General features: G+C 40.8%; 1 protein-coding gene across 1 annotated transcript in view; it reads left to right on the top strand.

Annotated features, from left to right (window-relative positions):
- ano1a (anoctamin 1, calcium activated chloride channel a) overlaps window positions 1–22273 on the top strand; it is a 228890-nt gene that overhangs the window by 92081 nt on the left and 114536 nt on the right. The window contains exons 7-9 of the mRNA XM_078549492.1: window positions 6731–6782; window positions 7249–7304; window positions 8273–8314. Of these exons, the coding sequence (XP_078405618.1) occupies window positions 6731–6782; window positions 7249–7304; window positions 8273–8314 (150 nt within the window). The remainder of the gene's footprint in view (window positions 1–6730; window positions 6783–7248; window positions 7305–8272; window positions 8315–22273) is intronic.

Raw genomic sequence — 22273 nt, 5'->3', positions numbered from 1 at the left:
CCTTGGGCTGACAAGTGGCAAGGAACATTCACGCCACACAAGTGCCAGGCAATGACAAACTCCAAGGGAGAATCTAACCACTGCTCCTCAACATTGAATGGCATTACCATCACTGAATCCCCCACTACCAATGCCCTGGGGGTTACCATTGACCAGAAACTGAACTGGACTAGCCAGATAAATACAGTGCCTACAAGAGCAGGTCAGAGGCTAGGAATCCTGCGATGAGTAACTTACTTCTTGACTCCCAAAGCCTGTCCACAATCTATAAGTAACAAGTCAGGAGTGTGATGGAATACTCTCCACTTGCCTGGATGAGTGCAGCTCTGACAACACTTGAAGGTTGACACCATCCAGGACAAAGTAGACCACTTGATTGGCACCGCATCCACAAACATTCACTCCCTCCACCACCAACGTACAGTAGCAGCAGTGTGTACCACCTACAAGATGCACTCACCAAACTCACCATGCCTCCTTAGACTGCACCTTCCAAATCCATGACCACTACCATCTAGAAGGACAAGGGCAGCAAATACATGGGAACACCACCACCTGGAAGTTCCCCTCCAAACCACTCACTTGGAAATATATCGCCGTTCCTTCATCGTTACTGTGTTAAAATCCTGGAACTCCCTCCCTAACGGCACTGTGGGTGTACCTAAACCACATGGACTGCAGCAGTTCAAGAGGCAGCTCACCACTACCTTCTAAAGGGCAATTAGGGATGGGCAATAAATGCTGGCCCAGCCAGCGACGCCACCATCCCATAAATGAATAAAGAAAAGACCTCGCCATTAAAAGGGTAGAAGGACTGAAATGAGCAAGACTTAACTTTTTGTGGTGTGTTTCGTTTGTATATACACAAACAGCACCCTTGCACCATTCAATGCATTTCAATGGTGAATCAGCCAGTGAAATGGCAGTTTCACAGAGCTGGCACTAATATGGCAAACTTTTGGATATTTGAGTTTAACCACACACTTGCCCCTCACCTGAAGTTGCTGTACCATTTGCATACGAAGAATTACAGGTGCCATTAGCTTCACCGTGATTTTGAAAGGAAAATTAGGGCAGTCATGTTTGGTATGTAAAGAGTACCCCTTGTGCAATAATCTACCTGGCTAACATAGGATCATGCATTATTGGGCTTCAAAGATTACCTTTATAATATATTGGAGGATATATCTAATTGTGCATTTATAGGCATATAGTTGTTATAGTACTGAAGAGAGGATAGAACAGTCAGCGTGATTTGAATCTATATTTTTGTGGTGTCATATAAGGGCTGGATTATGCAACCAATGAAGTAGTTTTGAAGTGTAGTCACTGTTGTACGAAATGCAGCAACCAATTTGAGCCAAAGCAAGATCCATGAATAGCAAGGTGATATTGACCAAATCGCCTGCTTTTTCAGTGATGTGGGATAAATACTAGCCTGGACTCCCCTATTCCTCCAACAATGTTGCACTCCCTCAGTGTTGTTCTAGGGTGTCCACTTGGATTTTTATGTTCTAAGCTTCTGGAGTGGGGCTTGAAATCCACAACCTTCTGACTCGGGCAACAATGCCACCAACTGAGCCTTGAAAAACACGGAAAAAGGTTGCTGTTCAGGTTTCAGTCAATTTTTTAAATTCCATGTGTCCTGTGCTAATCTCCACCAGCGCCCACTCCTCTACCGCCCCCCACCCCCCCAACCACTACTCAAAAACACATACCACAAAAGCAATCCCTTGTATTTCAACATACTGTTGTGCCTCATTGCCTAAACGAGCACATTAATTAAAAGGGAATAATTGTTGTTCATTAAGTACATGGCAAATGCCAAGAGGCATAATTTTCCATCCACATAGAATTCTGAAGGCCATACTTGAGTGTGTCGACTGCTAAATTAATGCAAACCAGTCCACTGTAATGATTAACTATGGCTGTTTACTTGCCTCATTCACTTTCTAACAAAGACACTCCTGTGGGATACAAGGTACCTTGAGTTTGTGTAGAGTCAGACTATGCTTTGATTTATGCCTACAAAATTAGCTTGACTAATGAGTCTCTGAAGATGGATGAATTAAGATTTGGCACCTGAATTCTGGGATGATTCTTTGAGTCGGGAGCATCTTAAAATTGTTGACCACATGATGGAAGTATGTTGTATTGGTGACGCAATTAATTCTTGACTGGACTGCCTTATCCTTTCCCTTTGTTTCCCCTCCTTTCTCCCATCTTGTCTCTTAATATAGATGTTCAACAGTGGCAAAGCAGACTAATGTTCTTCTATCAGTGCCTTTTTTTCCTCCTTTAGACAGCAGAAGACTCTTAATAGCTTCCGATGGAGATTATTAGAAAGCCATAGCTTTCACAGGTCAACTAACTCCTCCTGCCCCCATATAAAAACTTTGGAACAAGGAAGACAGACAGTAGGCGTTCTGTGGGTGTTTAATGATGATAGCTACCATATGGGATTGTATACTTCAGAATTTTTTTTTTTAAGAATGAATGGGAAAATAAGTTATTTTTGTAATAAGTTGTTTCCCAGATTTTCATGGTATTTACAAGGATTTTTACTCTCATCAGACAAGTAATTTTTTTTAATGGGTAGATCAGCGGCTGTTTCTGGTTGGTAAAATTTGATCAAAAATTTTTAATTTCAAAACATTTGGCAACTTTCCTCAGGTGAATGTTGTAATCATCATTCACCTGTTTAACTGCTCTGATGTTGCTGCCATGAGTTTTGTGGCTTCCTTCACACATGGAATGAAAATACCACGCACACACAAGTTCTCCAGCATCATCTATATCAGGATATATCCATTGAATTTTCCAGCCCATGTAATGAGTTATACCTGTGGAGATGCAATCGCATTGGATCAGTTGTAATATTTTTTTCTTTCTGCTAGATTTTTAAACCCTTACTGAAGAGCCTTTTTACTTTTTGCTGTCTCTATTATCTATATGCATTGCCTTACATTAGTCAGAGCTGTTACTCATCAGTCTGAGTGTTTATTTCCTTTGACCATTTCCCTTTTCTCAACATGCTTTTGCTTTCCCACGGGCTTTTGAATCCTCACGAAATTTAAATATGTTTACAATGGCGCCTTCAGGAGCACTAGTAATATTACCCCCGTAGCAAAGGTTGCAGAGTGGATCCCAATGGGCCTCCCTTACTAATCCCAAAGAAGTTTAAAATGGCCCTTTTTATGATTAAACTCTTTATTGTTAAAGGCGGTTCCCTCTAATTTGCCACATCCTCTTTGATCCCATGTGCATTCGCCTTTGCTTCAAGTCTTTTGCGAGATTACAAATTACATCTCAAGAGTTTCAGAACTTTAGGCCTTTTGTGAACTCTTGCTGCTTTGCCTTTTCTCCTTGTAGGAACGTAGTAGCAAGAATAGGCCATTCAGCCCCTTTAGAACCTGTTCTGCCATTCAGTTAGATCATGGCTGATCTGTAAGTTGACTCCGCTTACTCGACTAGCTTCCATATTGCTTAATACCCTTGCCTAACAAAATTCTAGCTATTTCAGTTTTGAAATTTTTCAATTGACTTGACCTCTGCAGCTTTTTGGGATAGGGAGTTCCAGATTTTCTATACCCTTTGTGAGAAGGAGTACTTCACCCTTCACCCATGAATGGCTTAGCCTATGTTTTAAGGTTATGGTCCCTTGTCCTGGGCTTCCCCAACATAAGAAACCATTTCTTACTGTCTGCCTTATCAAATCCTTTAATCATCTTGGACCCCTCTGTCAGATCACCACTCTTATACATTCATATTCTACTAATTGATAAATCTCGGTGTAGTTTGAGACTGAGCATAATTAAAATATTGAAGATTAACCATCCTAAATTTCCAGAGTTTAGTCGATTGGACCACATGGGAGCTGTTTTATCTTTTGGTTTTTTTTGTGCTGTTCAGACTCTGGTGATTGTAAAACTTGCTAGTCTGAAATCTGATCTATGAATATTATCATGCACTTAACCATACCTTAATTAGAACCCACTTCCTCTAGGTGACCTGCTAAATATCAACTCCTGTATATTGGTCATTCTGGATCCTTTTTTTTTAAATGCACCTCAAGGAACAGCCTAATGCACTTTCAGAATTTACATTCTGATAGATGACCGGCTAAAGAGAAGGTTACGCCACTGTTGTGACAGGTTTTGTTTGCCCTCAATTGTCCTTTGTTCTACTCGTCATACTCAGCTACCCCAAGCTCCGTACCACCTTCCCTTAACATTTTACAAGGGAAACAGATCAGATCCTTAGACAGCACCTTCAAAACCCATTACCGCTACCATCTAGAAGGAAAAGGGCAGTAGACACATGGGAACACTACCACCTGCAAGTTCCCCTCCAAGCCAGTCATCAGTGGGCTGCATTTTCATATCTAATGGTCAGTTTTCCCAGCAATTTTTCACAGGCCTTGGAATAGATTGGCCATTTCCTTGTGTGCAGACCCGGGAATCGAGTGACAGAATAGCCTCTTGAGAGATTTTTGCCTGGATAAAGGCTTCCATATTCTGAGACTGGCTATTCTTGATAGAAATCTCCCTTTCTGCTTGCCAAGTTTAATTCCCTCTGCCCACCCTCCCCACCCTAATGCTGTCAGAGTCAAATGGAATTTTACTCAAATCAGTTCCTTCTGAGGATATATTTAGCAGTTTGTTCAAAGTGATATCTTGTCCTGTTCCAGTACTTGGCCCATTCCATCTCTATATTCTGCACTATCTTATGTGAAACAATTAAAACTGGTTTGAACAGACCAGTTGATGCTATGATTTTTTGCTTTGTGCTTTTATTTCAATTAAACTATTTGTAATCTAGCCTTCAGATGACAGCTTCGTTTTATTGTTTTTGGACTTGTGCATTTGATTTTACTTTCAAGGCAGTAATCCATTTAATCATGAGACGGTCGAACTTTTGCTTTAGTCTTTTTAGTACAACAGGTTTAGACAAATCTTAATTTTTTCAGGTGATAAAATTGCTGATATTCAAAATCACAAATATTGAAATTGAAGAATAAGGGAAAAATATATATATAACACACTCTTCTGCTCTTGTATATTTTGAAATCCATCCAACAAATAGCACCAGAAATAAAGGAGAACTTGGTATTTTGCATTCAAACTACATAGATCCAAAATCGATGGCACAATCTGATTTCTGATCTCTTGGCAAGTCTGCTTATTCTCTAATTATTCACAATATGCATTCCTGGACAGTTGCAACTAACAGAATGAAGTTTATAAATACAATGCAAAAGTTACTCAGATAGTCTGTTAACTTGATCATAACAGCAAATCTTTATAAAGCATTCCTTTGGTCACAGTATAATATGGTGGTAATGATGTTAAACATTCAGAGAAGCAATGACACAAGTGCTGCTCATTCGAGCACTTAATTGAAGAGATATCAGATGTTGGAGAACAAAGCTGGTGACATCACCTTTTTCCAATGGCAGTGCCAAGCACATTTCTGAATAATAATTCCATCGTGACTTAATGTGAACCTTCGTTGATAATAAGAGATTGGCCTGGATTTTGTGGTGGTAATGATGACAAAATTGTTAGAATTCCCCATCATTACTCCACTGGAACTGACCGCAACTTTGAAAGTTCTGCGCATGCACAGAATAATGAGGAAATCCAGAAATGACTCTTTATTCCTCAAGAGGGTGTCCTGTTGTGATTTCCTGCCCCCAAACCCCAGAGTGCGATCCCTAAGCAATCGGTGAATTGACGATGCTTCCACTTTTGAAGTTAGTCTTGTTGTAAAAAGCCATGAGAAAGTTGCATCTTGTTGAATGACGTGTAGCTGGGTTTTAAGTCCATAATTACTTCTCAGCACCCCGTGACCATGACGATTTATATTTGTGGAATGTCAAATTTATCCAATGATTAAAATTCCGCATTTTCTTTTAAGTTTTGTATTAAGCTGCTTAATCCAATTTTCACTTATTTTACTATCTGAAAATACAAAGGATTCTATGCTTTTAACTTCCTATTTTGCGGTCTGTAAATATACTACAATGTAATTGGCTGCATACCCTGCTTGCTGACATCAGTTGCCGGATGCCCAGAGAACCTTTTGACTTGGTGCCAGATTCAAACCACTGCCGGGAAAGGGAAAATCCATGCCAAGAGGTTGATAAATCTTTGTGGGAAGCTTTTTTGTGGCCAACAGCAAGCATCATTGATGCTGACCACAAAATCCAGCCCAATATTCAAGTCATGCGCCATTAACATTGTGTGATGTAGCTGGTGTACAATTAACGCAAATAATCCTAGAAAGTGTTTGACCATTGCTACCACATTATTTGAAAGAAAAATGCTACCATTTTGAATGATTGCTCTCCAACACTAAGTTAGCAGTCTTGATGAAACTATAAAGTGAAGAACTAAAGCAGGGACCAAGGGCAGGAACTAAGCGTTCCTTCGGTTAATATTGAAAAGTGAGATGCTTAACCAAGAGAGCTACTTGTATAGAAACCCAAGCAAAACATTGAATTAAGAACTGGTGAAATATTTATAAATGTTACTTATAAATGTTGCCCTGACTGAGTCCGTGAAATTTTGGAAAGGTGATTTGAAAACTGTAGACTTAAACCACTGGTGCAGTTTTGCCCAGATGTAATGGAGACCTATTAAATAATCGGTAACACTTGACCCATAACAGAAAAAAGCAATAAAGTAAATTTATTATGAAATAATGTATTTGTCCTTTTCTCTCCTAGGTTTATGAAATTTTAAAAAGAACAACTTGCACCAGAGCAAAGTATAGCATGGGTAAAGAGAGTTCCCTTCCTTGTCATTTTTCTTTTCTTTAAAAAAAAATACAATACTGTAATTCATCTCTATATAGATAAATGCTGAGACAGCCAATAGGGCCAATGTACTGAGTCTGTTCAAACACCATCTACCATGAAGCTACGTAACATTGCCAGTGGATACCAGTTAAAATGCAATTAGCGTATTCATGAAATTGACCTGCACTCTTTATCCAGAGTTTCGGCAGCGTTTGGCAAGAACTTCTTGCCATGCTCTACAATTCATTTAATATGCGATCCACATCCTCAAGCTACTGTAAAAGGGTAGATAACTTCACAATAGTTCTTTCACATCTGGGTTCCTTTACCTCCTTTCCATGCATGGGAATAGTTCAATTATGATATTGAAGCTTTTATTACATGGCAAGATCTTAACCTTGTACTTCAATTCTCCTTTGTTTAAACCAGCATTTGTTTTATCATAGGGATCACCAGTCTTCTTGCCAGTGGAGTTTACACTGCAGCCTATCCTTTACATGATGTAAGTAATACTGTGCTATAATAGATGTAATGTGCAATAAAATGTGTGAGATTCTTTGTGATGCAAACTTGTTGAGTAAGTGTTGAATGAAGTGAGGCTTGGCTTGTGTTACTAGACCCCACGCTGACCTGTGCAAAATGTTGAAAGTGGGTAGCAATGGCAGATCAAAGCTAGATGAAATCCTAGCTAAAGGTCATATTAGAATCAAATGTATGTATCAAAATAGGATAATTAGTGCCTTTTCTTTGCCGAGCAACTGTTGGGTTCATAATTAGCAGAAACGCAATGCAACTACCGGTTTCAGAACAGTTTTCAAACTGTTATTCTATAAACAGCATATGGGCATATAAGTAAAGTTTGTTTATGTGCTTTTATGTAAGGAAGGCACTCCTAGGGGGACACATGGGTTTTTGGGGACCCATCCTTTTTGTTGACCCGTTATGCAGTTTTATGATCAACTGATTTGCACTGCCTGCTTCCCCAGCCTTATGATGATGCGGCATTTCCAATGTTAAACTTATAATTGTACTTTGACATTGTAATCAGTCTGTTCTTTAGTTGCACCTGTTCATTGCGGGTGGATGTTGAGTGGGAACCTTCTCGAGGGGGCTGTGTCTTGTGGATTAGTAAACACTTAATCCAGGCTTATTTTTATTCCAAAGCATGTTTGAAGGATAAATCCACTTACACATGCAGAAAAGTATTTTTGAAATCCCTGTGGTAGGTTTTTGAATTCTCCTCCTAGCTTCTTCACTGGTGAGCAATTAATTGTGGGATATTTCCGCTAAGTCCACTGTGTGCCTTTCACACAGGTGGATGTGTTCTTTGTTTAGTAAACTGTGTAAATGTTGTGTACATTTGGGAAATTAAAGCAGTTTTAAACAAAAAGTTACTATTGTTGCATGTATAGAGGTGGAAAATGAATGCAATTTCTTCAAACTCAAGCCATCAACTTTGCTTTCCTGTAGGGTCATTATTCAGGTGATCCCACAGATCAAAATGATAGGAAGGTAAGTGGGATTTTGAAATATTGTAATAATGCTTGTGTTGGAACTCAAACTTTAAATATTTGAGGAAGCAAATTCTCTTCTAAATGAATTTTAAAACTTTTTAATTGGTTTAGTAATTTCGGTCACTAGATTGCTTAAAGCAAGTCATTAGCATTTTAGGAGGTGTTGTCTTGCTGTGAGGAGGTTCACCGTTATTCAGTTTATGAATGGTGCCACCATTCAATATTTTGCAGTAGCTATGCTTTTAAGCACATTTACAATTGTATGAATTGTAGAGGCATTCTTAGGTTTTGAATACTAACTGGGCTAGCTAGAGATGAAATTCAATGCTCAGGGTGGGAGGGCAATTTCGTTTTGTGCTGAAATACTTTCTTTGGGATTTCTAAAGCAAAGTATAAGGCTATAACATGTTAAACTCCTTTGCAGTCACTGGTTGATTTACGAGCTTTGTAGGTGTGACATAAAATCTAGAATTCGACCCGGTCAATTCCAGGTTATATTAGAATGTCAGTATTATATGACTTTACTTACAGAAATACTGATATCTTGATACTGCAAGATTAAATTTGAAGTAATCCAGGCTGAACTTGACACCAGAGTACGCTGTCTAACATGGGCATATTCCAGTGCCAACATTTGTTCCATCTCATGGTAGGCTCTGTTCTAATGTAACATAAGTGGTGTTGAGTTTAAATCAGACTTTGTGACATTAATGTTCCGTGCTAGTTGTTGGTAGGAAGCATCGATGTGATGTGGCGTTCCCTGCATTTCCATACATTTTTTGTGTACCAGCATAAATGGTGAACATGGTCAGAGCTTGTGAAATCAGGGGACAGGTTCATCTTATGTAACTGATTTAAAACTTTTGCATATCTTGTAAGATTAAGATTGTAGAAACTAAGCTTCTCATATTTGTTCACAGCTGATAGCCTTTTATACTTATTATTATGCTATATTTAAGCTACTGTTATCTTCAGCCTGTCGACAGCAGTGTGGCGAACAAATGTGTACACGATACTTCAAATTGTTTCTTGGGTGCAACCTAGTCCACTCAAAGAAAGTGGCTTTTCAGTAATATGTATTCTGATGAGATATTTTCTCAAGCAAGGTACAGCTTTCTATGAGATGATATACCCATCTAACATGGACCGTACATCACCTGTTTATTCTCCTGAGGGAAAATTCTGCATAAACATTCCCCAATCCCCAAAGATAATTGAGGAAAGTTCCAGAAGATTTTATTTATCACTCCCAAATCTATCTCCTTTGCTGGCCTTGTTAGGTGCAGCAACACCGGAACCATTATAAATGGTGGAATTCTTGATCATCTCGGACCACATAGAAACTTGCAACCTTGTTGTTGATCAGAGAACTGAATGGCCATGGGCATATCCCTTCCATGCTTGTACTTCTCTTAAATGCAAGCAAGGGAAAAATGGGGAACACCTTCTAGTCTCTAACCCCTCTCCACATTTAAATCTGTGCCTCTAATTCTGTGTTTATTTCGTAGCATATGCATCATCTGTGTGTCTCAGTATTTTAGATTTCAGATATTTTTCTCTTCGTTAGAAGGTCAAATTGGTTGATGTCTTGCTGAGTGCATTGATTCAAAGAAACAAATACTTGTCAACTCTTGAAAGAGGAGTAGAATAATGACTGCTTAAGTGACCAGTTGCTGCAAATGTTATAACAACCGGATGTGGTCAACTGAAATCCAGTGTGCTGTTTGTAAAATGGAAAGAAAGTACTTGCATTTATATATTACCTTTCATGACTTTGGGATATTCCAAACCGTTGTACAGCTAATGAGGTATTTGTTACTGTTGTAATGGAGGAACTGCAGCAGCCAATTTGAGTGCAGCAAGGTTCTTTCCCTGATGGCAGGAGGTTATTTCCAGGCTATGTATTCATGAGGACTTGACCGATGGACTTTTTCATTCAACTTTACTTTGTAAAACCCTTAACGGATTCATTTCAATGTAGTCATGTTTCTTTTTGTAAGACTTGGTTTATGGTGACAGCAAAGCTCTTGAATTCTACATAATGGCGGTGTATTTGATGTGTTGTACAGCTGAGGTGCTGATATGCGTCAATCATCATGATGCCCCTAACAAGCCCAATGAGAGGCAGTGCAATTTTAGATTTAGGCTCGGGAAACGAAGCTGGGCAAGTGGATGAAGCCACATTAGGGAACCATTTTGGAAATAGTGACCATAACATAGTTAGATTTAGCATCATTATGGGAAAGGACAAAGATAGAACAGGAGTAAAAGTTCTAAATTGGGGAAGGACTAATTGTACAAAGCTGAGAGGTAGGCTGGCGAGATACAGCTATCAGAAGGAAAAACTGTGTCAACTCACTGTGAGGATTTCAAAGGTGAGATTCTACGAGCAGAGTGTAAACATGCCCCACGAACAAAAGGGCGGTACTGCCAAATCTAGAGGCCCCTGCTTATCCAGAAGCATACAGGCCAAGATAAAGCAGAAAAAGAAAGCTTATGACAGTCACAAAAGACTTAATACTGTAGAAAGCCTAGAGGAGTATAGAAAGTACAGATGTGAAGTAAAAATAGAATTTAGGAAAGTCAAGAGAGGATACGAAAAATATTTACAGGTAAAATCAAAGATTATCCTAAGATATTTTACTAGTACGTTAAGAGCAAGAGAATAACTAAGGAAAAGGTAGGGCCTATCAATGATGTACATGGTAACTTGTGGGTTAATGCAGATGATGTGGGCAGGGTTCTCAATGAGCACTTTATCTCTGCCTTCAGTAAGGAGAGGGATGATGCAGATATTCTCATTCAAGAGGAGTGTGAAATATTAGAGACAATAAGCATAGTGAGAGAGGAAGTACTGGAGGGACTGGCATCCTTGGATCCAGGTGGGTTGTATTCCAGGCTGCTGAAGGAAGCCAGGGAGGAAATAGCAGATGCTCTGAAGATCATTTTCCAATCCTCACTAGATACAGGCGAAGTCCCAGAGGATTGAATGTCTCTGAACATTGTAACATTGTTTAAAAAGGGTGTAAGGGATAGGCTAGAAAAGTATAGGCCTGACAGTGTGACTTCGGTGGTGGGCAAATTATTGGAAGCAATTCTGAGACAGGATAAGCTGTCACTTAGACACGGATTGATCAGGGGTAGTCAGCATGGTTTTATTAGGGAGAAGATCGTGTCTTCCTCAAAAAAATGTCACTTAAGTTAGTAATTAACAAGGAGGGTTGATGAGGGTAGTGCGGTGGATGTTGTCTACATGGATTTTAGTAAGGCATTTTACAAGGCACCACTTGGCAGACTGGTCAGGAAAGTGAGATCTCATGGGATACAGGGGAAGGTGGCAGGTTGGATCCACAATTGGCCCGGTGACAAAAAACAAAGAGTAATGGTCCCTGGATGTTTTTGCAAAGGGAAAGCAGTTTCCAGTGATGTTCCACAGGGCTCAGTGCTGGGGCCCTTGCTGTTCGTTGTAAATATTAATGATTTAGACTTAAATGTGGGAGGCATGATTGGGAAATTTGCAGATGACACAAAAATTGGCCATGTAGTTGATAGTGAAGAGGATAGCTGTCGACTCCAAAATAATATCAATGGTTTGGTGAATGGGTGGAGAAGTGGTATATGGAATTCAATCCGGAAAAGTGTGAGGTAATGCATTCAGAGAAGGCAAACAAAGCAAAGGAATACTCTTTAAACAGGAAGTTATTGAGAGGGGTTGAGGAAGTGAAAGACCTTGGAGTGCATGTCCACAGGTCCTTGAAGGTGGCAGGACAGGTGGACAAGGTGGCCAAGAAATCATATGGAATGCTTTCCTTTATTAGGTGAGGTATTGAATACAAAAGCAGGGATGTAATGATGGAACTGTATAAAATGCTGGTTAGGCCACAGCTGGAATTTTGTTTACAGTTCTGGTCACTACATTACAGAAAGGACATAACTGCTGTGGAGAGAGTGCAGTGGAGATTTACAAGAATGTTGCCAGGGCTTGAAAGTGGCAACTATGAGGAGAGGCTGGATAGGCTCAGGTTGTTTTCTTTAGAACAGAGGAGGCTAAGGGGTGACATAAATGAGGTGTACAAAATTGAGGGGCCTAGATAGGGTAGACAGGAAAGACTAGTTTCCCCTAGCTGAGGGGTCAATTACCAGGGGGCACAGGTTTAATGTGATTGGTAGAAGGATTAGAAGGGACAGGAGGAAAAACATTTTCACCCAGAGGATGGTGGGCGTCTGAAATTTACTGTGTAAAGTTGGTGGTTGAGACTGAATCACTCAACTCATTTAAAAGCTACCTGGATCTGCATCTGAAGTGCTGTAACCTGTAAGGCTATGGACCAGGTGCTGGAAAGTGGGATTAAAATAAGTGGCTAGTTTCTTTTTTTTCCTCTTTTTTTTCTCTATGTCTGGTGCGTACATGATGGGCTGAAAGGCCTCTTTCTGCACCGTAACTTTTCTACAGTCCTATGGTTCTGGCTTAGCGAGCAACCAGCACCTGCTCCCAATATCTTTCACAGAGAAAGAGAGACTCATCCAAAAAATAGCAGTAAAACCCATTAAAGCAACATCTCATCTGATCAAAAATAAGACTGCTAATAAATCCCAGTCCAGTTAGTGTCATATTATTAAAATTATTTGCAGATAGTTTTTTTTAAAAACTCTCTAATAATTGGTTTCTTTTTATGGATCTGGAGTGGTGACCGGCTGGGGAGACCCGCATGCGAGAGCTTTTTTTTAAAAAAAATTCCATTGAAAATAATTAATTGTATTTATTTATAAAACCTCCTTTTCCAGTGCCCCCTGACTTGGGTAGATGACCCATTTCTGAGGCATTTGCCTGTTTCACTGAGAAATTATTTTTAAAAAATTCTTTCATGGGATGCGGGTGTTACTGGCTAGGCCAGCATTTATTGCCCATCCATAATTACTCCTGAGAAGGTGGTGGTGAGTCGCTGCCTTAAACCGCTGCAGTCCCTGTGCTGTAGGAACACCCACAGTGCAGTTGGGAAGGGAGTTCCAGGATTTTGACATGGCGGCAGTGAAGGAACGGCGATATAGTTCTAAGTCAGGATGATGAATGCCTTATAGGGGAACTTGCAGGTGGTGGTGTTCCCATGCACCCGTTGCCCTTTGTCCTTCTAGGTGGCAGAGGTCAGGAGTTTGGAAGGTGCTGTCGAAGGAGCCTTGGTGAGTTGCTGCAGTGCACCTTGTAGACGCTACTGCTGCAACTGTGCGTCGGTGATGGAGGGAGTGGATGTTTAAGATGGTGGATGCAGTGCCAATTAAGCAGACTGCTTTTTCCTGGACAGTGTCAAGCTACTTGAGTGTTGTAGGAGCTGCACTCACCCAGGCAAGTGGGGAGTATTCCATCACACTCCTGGCTTGTGCCTTGTAGGTGGTGGACAGACATTGGGGAGTCAGGAGGTGAGTAACTCTCCACAGAACTCCCAGCCTCTGACCAGCACTTGCAGCACAGTATTTATAAGTCTGGTCCAGTTCAGTTTCTGGTCAATGGCAACCCCCAGGATGTTGCTAGTGGGAGATTCAGCAATGTTGATGCCATTGAATATCAAGGGACGATGGTTAGATTCTCTTTTGTTGGAGATGGTCATTGCCTGGCACTTGTGTGGTGTGAATGTTACTTGCCACTTGTCAGCCCAAGCCTGGATATTGTCCAGGTCTTGCTGCATTTGGACATGAACTGCTTCAGTATCTGAGGAGTCGCAAATGGTGCTGAATATTGTGAAAGAGAGAGAGAGAGAGGCAACTTCATGGCGCCTCTAATCCCTAACTAGAGCCAAACAATCAGCCCCTGAGTGACAGCTAGGCAGTTACTTATCTCAGTCTCATTTGAAAGGAAAAGTTGCTTAATGTGCTGCTGCAAGGTGAAGGGAATGCTGCCAGGAAGCACTGTTTCATTTCTCTCTCTATAATTCTGCTTCCCAGGGTGCAGCACAGATCGATGGTCTAATTTGCTGACAGTAAATGGAACGTGAGGGGAGGATACTGAAAACCCAGACACTTGAGCAATTTGTTGGGACACGGGACATTTAGTGAAAAACTGGGATTGTTCGTCCCAGCAAAACCAGGACATCTGGTCACCCTGCCCATTAGCAAGCAGGCTGCTCAATGCCTCCGCCACTGCCTTTTAAAATTGCAGTGGGGATGGGTAGGCAACGGGTAGTTTTACGGTTGTAAAAAACAAAAGCAGAAATACCTGGAAAAACTCAGCAGGTCTGGCAGCATCGGCGGAGAAGAACAAAGTTGACGTTTTGAGTCCACATGACCCTTCAACAGAACTAAGTAAAAATAGGAGAGGGGTGAAATAAAAGCTGGTTTAAGGTTGGGGGTGGGGGGAGAGAAGTGGGAGGGGGTGGGTGGTTGTAGGGACAAGCAAGCAGTGATAGGAGCAGATAATCAAAAGATGTCATAGACAAAAGGATCAAAGAGGTGTTGAAGGTGGTGATATTATCTAAAAGAATGTGCTAATTAAGAATGGATGGCAGGACAGGCAAGGTACAGATAGCTCTAGTAGAGGTGCGGTGAAATAAGACTAAAAGGGCATAAAAGGTATAGATTTAAAAATAATGGAAATAGGTGGGAAAAGAAAAATCTATATAAATTATTGGAAAAAACAAAAGGGAAGGGGAAGAAACGGAAAAGGGGGTGGGGATGGAGGAGGGAGTTCAAGATCTAAAGTTGTTGAACTCAGTATTCAGTCCAGAAGGCTGTAAAGTGCCTAGTCGGAAGATGAGGTGCTGTTCCTCCAGTTTGTGTTGAGCTTCACTGGAACAATGCAGCAAGCCAAGGACAGACATGTGGGCAAGAGAGCAGGGTGGTGTGTTAAAATGGCAGGCGACAGGGAGGTCTGGGTCATTCTTGCGGACAGACCGAAGGTGTTCTGCAAGGCGGTCGCCCAGTCTGTGTTTGGTCTCTCCAATGTAGAGGAGACCGCATTGGGAGCAACGAATGCAGTAGACTAAGTTGGGGGAAATGCAAGTGAAATGCTGCTTCACTTGAAAGGAGTGTTTGGGCCCTTGGACGGTGAGGAGAGAGGAAGTGAAGGGGCAGGTGTTGCATATTTTGCGTATGCATGGGGAGGTGCCGTAGGTGGGGGTTGAGGAGTAGGGGGTGATGGAGGAGTGGACCAGGGTGTCATGGAGGGAACGATTCCTACGGAATGCCGCCGGGGGGGTGAAGGGAAGATGTGTTTGGTGGTGGCATCATGCTTGAGTTGGCAGAAATGGCGGAGGATGATCCTTTGAATGCGAAGGCTGGTGGGGTGATAAGTGAGGACAATGGGGACCCTATCATATTTCTGGGAGGGAGGAGAAGGCGTGAGGGCGGATGCGCGGGAGATGGGCCGGACACGGTTGAGGGCCCTGTCAACGACCGTGGGTGGAAAACCTCGGTTAAGGAAGAAGGAGGACATGTCAGAGGAACTGTTTTTGAAGGTAGCATCATCAGAACAGATGTGACGGAGGTGAAGGAACTGAGAGAATGGGATGGAGTCCTTACAGGAAGCGGGGTGTGAGGAGCTGTAGTCGAGGTAGCTGTGGGAGTCGGTAGGCTTGTAATGGATATTGGTGGACAGTCTATCACCAGAAATTGAGACAGAGAGGTCAAGGAAGGGAAGAGAAGTGTCAGAGATGGACCATGTGAAAACGATGGAGGGGTGGAGATTGGAAGCAAAATTAATAAATTTTTCCAGGTCCCGACAAGAACATGAAGCAGCACCGAAGTAATCATCAATGTACCGGAGAAAGAGTTGTGGGAGGGGGCCGGAGTAGGACTGGAACAAAGAATGTTCCACATAACCCCATAAAGAGACAGGCATAGCTGGGGCCCATGCGGGTACCCATAGCCGCACCTTTTATTTGGAGGAAGTAAGAGGAGTTAAAGGAGAAATTGTTCAGTGTGAGAACAAGTTCAGCCAGACGGAGGAGAGTAGTGGTGGTAGTTTTACGGCGCCCTCCCCACCTGCCACCCCACCCTTTAAGGGGTGGGTGGGGCATAAAATTCTGGCTATAAGGACAGAAAATGTTGGAAACACTTGGGAGCATCTGTGGAAAGAACAAAAAACTTAACATTTCCAATGTGGAAACTCCATCAATTGAATGAATGAAGAGCTTAACAGAATTTAAGGAACAGAATGAGGATAAATGGGAAACAAAACAAATACAGGAAAGAAATTGATGCTCTTAAAGCTGAGATGATTAAAATGGCAGAAATAATACAAGCCTGAGACAGTGAAGACTAGCTAATGAAATAGGACATACACAATGTCAGAAGTGTGTGAATCACTAAAAGGATGAGATTAGATGAAAGGATTTTACGAAAACTGGCAGAGCTTGATCGGAAGAAATGTGGAACCAAGAATTCCAACAATCCCAAGTACCAAACTGTTCCTGTGACATGGGTTACTGCAGATGAGTTCTAATTACTAGGTCATTGTCATAACAGTTAACTTGTGGTGCTCACTGAACTGATTTGCAGTGAACAGATGCTGGCTGTGAAACTTTGGCACTCCTCCACTCGTCTTTTGTCTATTCAAATGATGGGAACGAACTGAATGCTGAGGGTGATGTTTGTAATAAAATTTCAATGCTCTACAGCAACTGCATTTGGAAGTAATGCAGTTAAAAACATTCACAAAGTCTTTTTTGGTAACGTGCCAAGCAAAATCATGTTTTTCTCATACTTTAACTTAATGTAAGTTTTAAAAAAAAACATTATTTTGTCTGGGCTCCAGAAAGTCTTGCTGCCACCTCCTCCCTCCCATTCTCCCCAAGTCCCTCTGGGGTCAGTGCCTCTGAGCAGATGCAATTATTTCAATAGGACAAGGCATCTAAGTGCATATGTCCTTAAAAAAATATATAGATTTATCATTTAAGTGATCTGTTTTCTGAACTGTACTGGAGCTGTGCAAATTCCAAAAGGTCTGCTCAATCTCTGTGTTGGCCCAGATTACCAACAGTTGACAAGAGCATGCAGCAGTGTTAATCAAGTGGCTGCAAAGTATTTACAATTCACCAGCCCCATTTTGAGTAGTTTATGGCAAAGGTTTCATATTTTATAAGCCACCTTGTTACTGTTATTCTTAACTAAAAATAAATATCAGCTGAGTTCCAAGGATCTACTAGGGAAAACCTGCTACAATAAAATATGAACTTGGAGTTACATTTTTTCTTTAAAAGCCATTCCAAGAATGGCCTGCACTGAGACACTGCAACATTGGTTGTGAAGAGAAATATGCACACAATATGGACACTTCAATAGCAATCTTTTGATATTAATTTCCACATAGTGAGAGGTTCCAACAATTGGGAAAGATTGAATAGGCCAGGGCTCTCTTCTCTGGAGAAGAAAGGTACCTCGATGGAAGTCTTTAAAGTTATGAAATTCGATAGGATAGACGTAGGGAAGATCCCCTCGTGTTTGGGGAGTCCAAAACGAAGGACCATAAATCCAACTTTGTGATCGATAAATCCAATAAAGATTTCAGGTGAAATTTCTTTGTCAAAAGTGGTTAGAATATAGAACCAGAGTAGCTGGGAGGTGAACAGCACAGATGCCTTTAAGTAAAACTAGCTAAGTACATGAGGATGGGAAAGTAGTAGGAGGATATGCAGACAGGGTGAGACCGAGTTTTTTTTAAAGAACATAATGAAGTAGGATGGGAGGATACTCATTCAGAGCTTAACTACAGAAGCCAGTTGGGCTAAATAGCCTCTTTCTATGTTATTAATTCTGTGTTTTTCCTCTATTGGATTGTTGTTCTGAATAACTGTAGCCACTTCTTCTGCAGGAACAAAATGTGTTGTATAATACATATACAGTTTAAAACAGTCAAAATAGCTCTGGGTAGAATGTGACATTTTTTTTTGAAACCAAGAAGTTGATTATAAAATGCCAAAATGGCGAACAAATAGCGCAGTGAGTTAAAGCTTTGAGAAAAGTCTCTACCAAAATCTATTTGATCAGGGGATATGAGCTTGGAGCTCCTGTGAAATTCACTGCCGCAAAAACATAGCCGTCCAAGACCCGGCTTCTAGACAATGTGAATTTTTTAAGATCTTAATCCTGTAAACACAGGGGCTGGATAGAGAGCAAGTACATATACCACTTGAAATGACATCGGCATTTGGGTTATTTTCGTCCCTTCCACTCCTTTTTTTAGTAATCCGAATTTGTTTAGAGAGAAAATTGCTCCTTCCATGAATAGTAACCCAGAAGAATTTAAGGGGCAATGCCAGTTAAAATATGCTGAGCGCATTCATTAGTTGGAGAGTAAATCAAAGCAAAATAATCAGAATTATAAATGTGTTTTTTAGGAAGTGTTTGGCTTGAGCATGTATGTTTGAAACATAACCTCATACCAGATTGGATTCCAATTGTTTAGCTGTCCAACTGGTTCACAGTCTCAGCCATGGCTTAATTGGTAATACTTCCCTCTGAGTAAGAAGGTGGTGGGTTCAAGTTCCACTCCTGAGACCTGAGCACAAAAGTCGAGGTTGACACTGCAGTGCAGTATTGGAGGAATGCTACACTGTCAGAGGTGCAGTCTTTTGGATGAAACATTAAATTGGAGCCCTGTCTGCACACTCGGGTGATGTATAAGGTCCCAAGATGCTGTTTCGTAGAAGAATGGGGGCATATCTCTGTCCTGGTCAATATTCTGCAATCAACAAATTCCTTAACTGAAAAAGATTATCTTTCCATTATCATGTTGCTGTTTGTGGGAAATTGGCTGCCGTGTTTCCTACATTGCAATGGTGACTACCCTTCAAAAGTACTTCATTGACTATAAAGGCCTTTGCTATGTCCCCAGATTGTGAAAGGCTCTTGTATAAATGCAAATCTTTCTTTCTTGAGACGGTTGCCCAAGTAGGGCACTGATGATGGCTTTTTGTTCGAGTGAGCTACAATATATTGTCATTTGAAAATATTACTTTCCATTCCAGTCTTGGTTGCAAACGACTCTTCACAGAGAAAGTTGGGCATCCACTGAATCAAATATAAAAACATGAGACAGCATAGCAAAAGATTAATCAATCTGCAGAGGCTGAATATAACAGTAAGAGAATCTTCCAGTGTTTCAGTAATGAGAGAGAAATCAGTCAATAGGCAAAGATCATAAAGGATTAAACCAGGATCAACTGAGATGCACATAAGATGATAAGCATTCTGAGGTGAATAGTTAGAGGAAATAAATTAATGTGTAGTCATGAGCAACATGCCCTCACAGGATAGATTAATGATTTTGAGAACACCCTGATTTTGAGAGGACCCTGATGCAAGTCCTAAATTGGTTCTAAGGAGGCTAGGGAGGAGATTTGTGAGGCAGTGACACCCATTGAGGGAGGCAATGGATGCTGGCCTAGCTCTAACCTACTTCCCCAATGTGGTGTCTATATCTTAAAAAGGGCAACAAGTGATGTTCTGGTGACTGTAAACCCTACACGTCTTGCTTCAGTCCTATTCTAAAATATTAGAAGCAGGGAAGTCTACAGCACCTAAGTAAGCGATTCGGTCCATTGTGGCTATATTGGTTCTTCTAGCAATATACATCTAATTCCACTGCTCTGCTCTCCCCACAGCCACATATCTTGTTTTGCTTCAAGCTTTTCACCAAGTTACCTCTTTACAGGATGCAATGCTCTCTGTCTCAATCTGCTCTTGCATCAAAGCATTCCATATTCCTACAATTTGCTGCATAAATACATTTCTCCAAACTCCTCTTCTCTCAATCTTAGTAATAATGATGAGGAGTCATCAATTTGAACTGTTTCCACTGCCCCAAACCCCACAACCAGAGCAAACAGTCTTCCCTTATTTACTCTCTTAGCAGGTATAAATTTGAAGGTTCCCTGTACAAGATTTCTTAATAAATAACACCGTGTGGATTTAGATCGGGTAGATTTCCCTAATCTCCTTGACTTCTTTGTGGGGGTTGTCTATGCCCTACGATGTGACTTCCATAAGTCATTTGACACAGTTTTTCATTAAGCTCAAAGCTGTAGGATTCAAATTAAATTGGGTGTGTATGAAATAAATTGACTGTAGGGTAGAAATTATTGGATGCTTATATGGGAATATGGGCGAAAGGGTGCCCCAAGGTTCTGTGATGGGATAACTAATGTGTAACATTGATTTGGACTCCAAAACCTGCAAATAAAGTGAAAAATTGAAGGGCAAGATTAAGGCAATGGATCGCAAGCATAAAGTTGAAGGCAAAGCTTAAAGGCAAAATTAGACCTGACATTAGGACATTTATTTTTCTTCACAAAATTTGAACAATCTGAGTGGTTTCCAGCATAGAATGATGGAGACAAGATAAATCCCAAATCATTAGGCTTCTGCTGTAGGATTTTTGAGTTTTTTAAGTTGTCATTTATATAATGCCTTTCATGATCTCAGGACATCCCAAGTGCTTTACAACTAATTAAGTACTTTTTGAGGTGTAGTTACTGTAATGTAGGAAGCACAAAAATTTGAATACAGCAAACTCTCACAAACAGTACTGCGATAATGACCAGATAATCTGTTTTGGTGATGATGGTTGAGGAATAAATGTTGACCCAGGTCACTTGAGGCAGAACCCTCCTGGTCCCATACATTCACCTGAATGCCTTGGTTTAACATCTCAAATAGAAGATGATACCTCTTGACAGTGCAGTGCTCCCCCGGTACTGTACTGGACGGTTAGCCCTAGATTTTGTGTTTGGCACTTCAACCCACAACCTTCTGGCTCGGAGGTGCAAGTTCTACTAACTAAATTGTGGCTTGCCATCCTTCAGGATGGGTATTCCAAGATTGACTGAATAGATCACTCATCATTAATTGTCATGTGAACCAACAATTTTACAAGCCAATGGACATCCATGGTTGATTCCTCTTTTCTGCCTACAGTTCTGCCTCTGGATGAGTGTAGCATATGAAAGAAATCAAGTATAATCCCTGCCTTTCTTATGAATGACTAAGACTAAGGAAAAAGATAATTCTTGGTTTATATTGGTTCAACACGTGCGCACACCACACCCACTTTGAAAAGTTAATAATCGCAGCCAGTACGTTATTTCATTCAAGTTTTCTGTTTTTATAAGTACTTCAGCTAGCTGCAGTCAGCTGCTCTTATATATTTAAATCATCCGCTTTGGAAGATCTAACACAGAGGCAGCAACCAGCGGCTGAATTTGAATGCCAGGAAGAAGCAATTTTAATAAGCGCAAATGGCCTGATTTACTGAAACCAGCAGGTTTCATTTGGTTGGCATTAGATGTATGAGGCTTATGCTCTGGGAACTGGTGGTGTAAACACTCCTCTGACCTCAGGGTAAAGGGGCCTAATATTTAAAATTTTAATAATTAACACACCTATCCTGGACACAACCTGCTGTGGATCATTTTATTTCGAAGCACATGATAGTCCTAGCCATTTGAGGTTAGCACTTTCCCACCTACTTTTGTTGCCTCTCCTATAACTTTCTCAGTTCTTTTATCTTATTTTTCTGCCTAACGGGTCATAATTATTTTTAAAAGAAGCTCTGCCTCTACACCTTTTTCTTTTCTCAATCTTCATTAAATTCAGATGAGTTAGTTGCATTTGGGAAATGACAGGGAAGTGCTTTTATGGAAATGGTTCTGGTGAGTCCTATTACATTTGAGCTATTTTTATTGGCAATCTCCTTGACTGCTTGGAAAAAGTCCACTGTGGTCAGCTTGGATCAGCCGTAAAAATGAAAAAGTATAATTTTTATTTCCTGAAAGTACTTTGTAAATAAATTTCTCTCTGTAGTCCTGTGAAGATTTTCAGTTATTCTGGAAAAGAGCATTTTATCCAAACATCTGAAAAACATGCAGATCACCACAGTCTTGTCTTTAACACTGGAGATGGAAGGGAGAATAAGGCTCATGGGGAAATCAGAAGAATCCAAGAGAGAATCCCCAAGAGAAACATTTACAGA

This window comes from Cetorhinus maximus, chromosome 9, assembly GCF_964194155.1.
Source record: "Cetorhinus maximus chromosome 9, sCetMax3.hap1.1, whole genome shotgun sequence".
Lineage (NCBI taxonomy): Eukaryota > Metazoa > Chordata > Chondrichthyes > Lamniformes > Cetorhinidae > Cetorhinus > Cetorhinus maximus.
The sequence above is the reverse complement of the archived record's forward strand: the minus strand, read 5'-3'. Positions and strand labels throughout refer to the sequence as shown.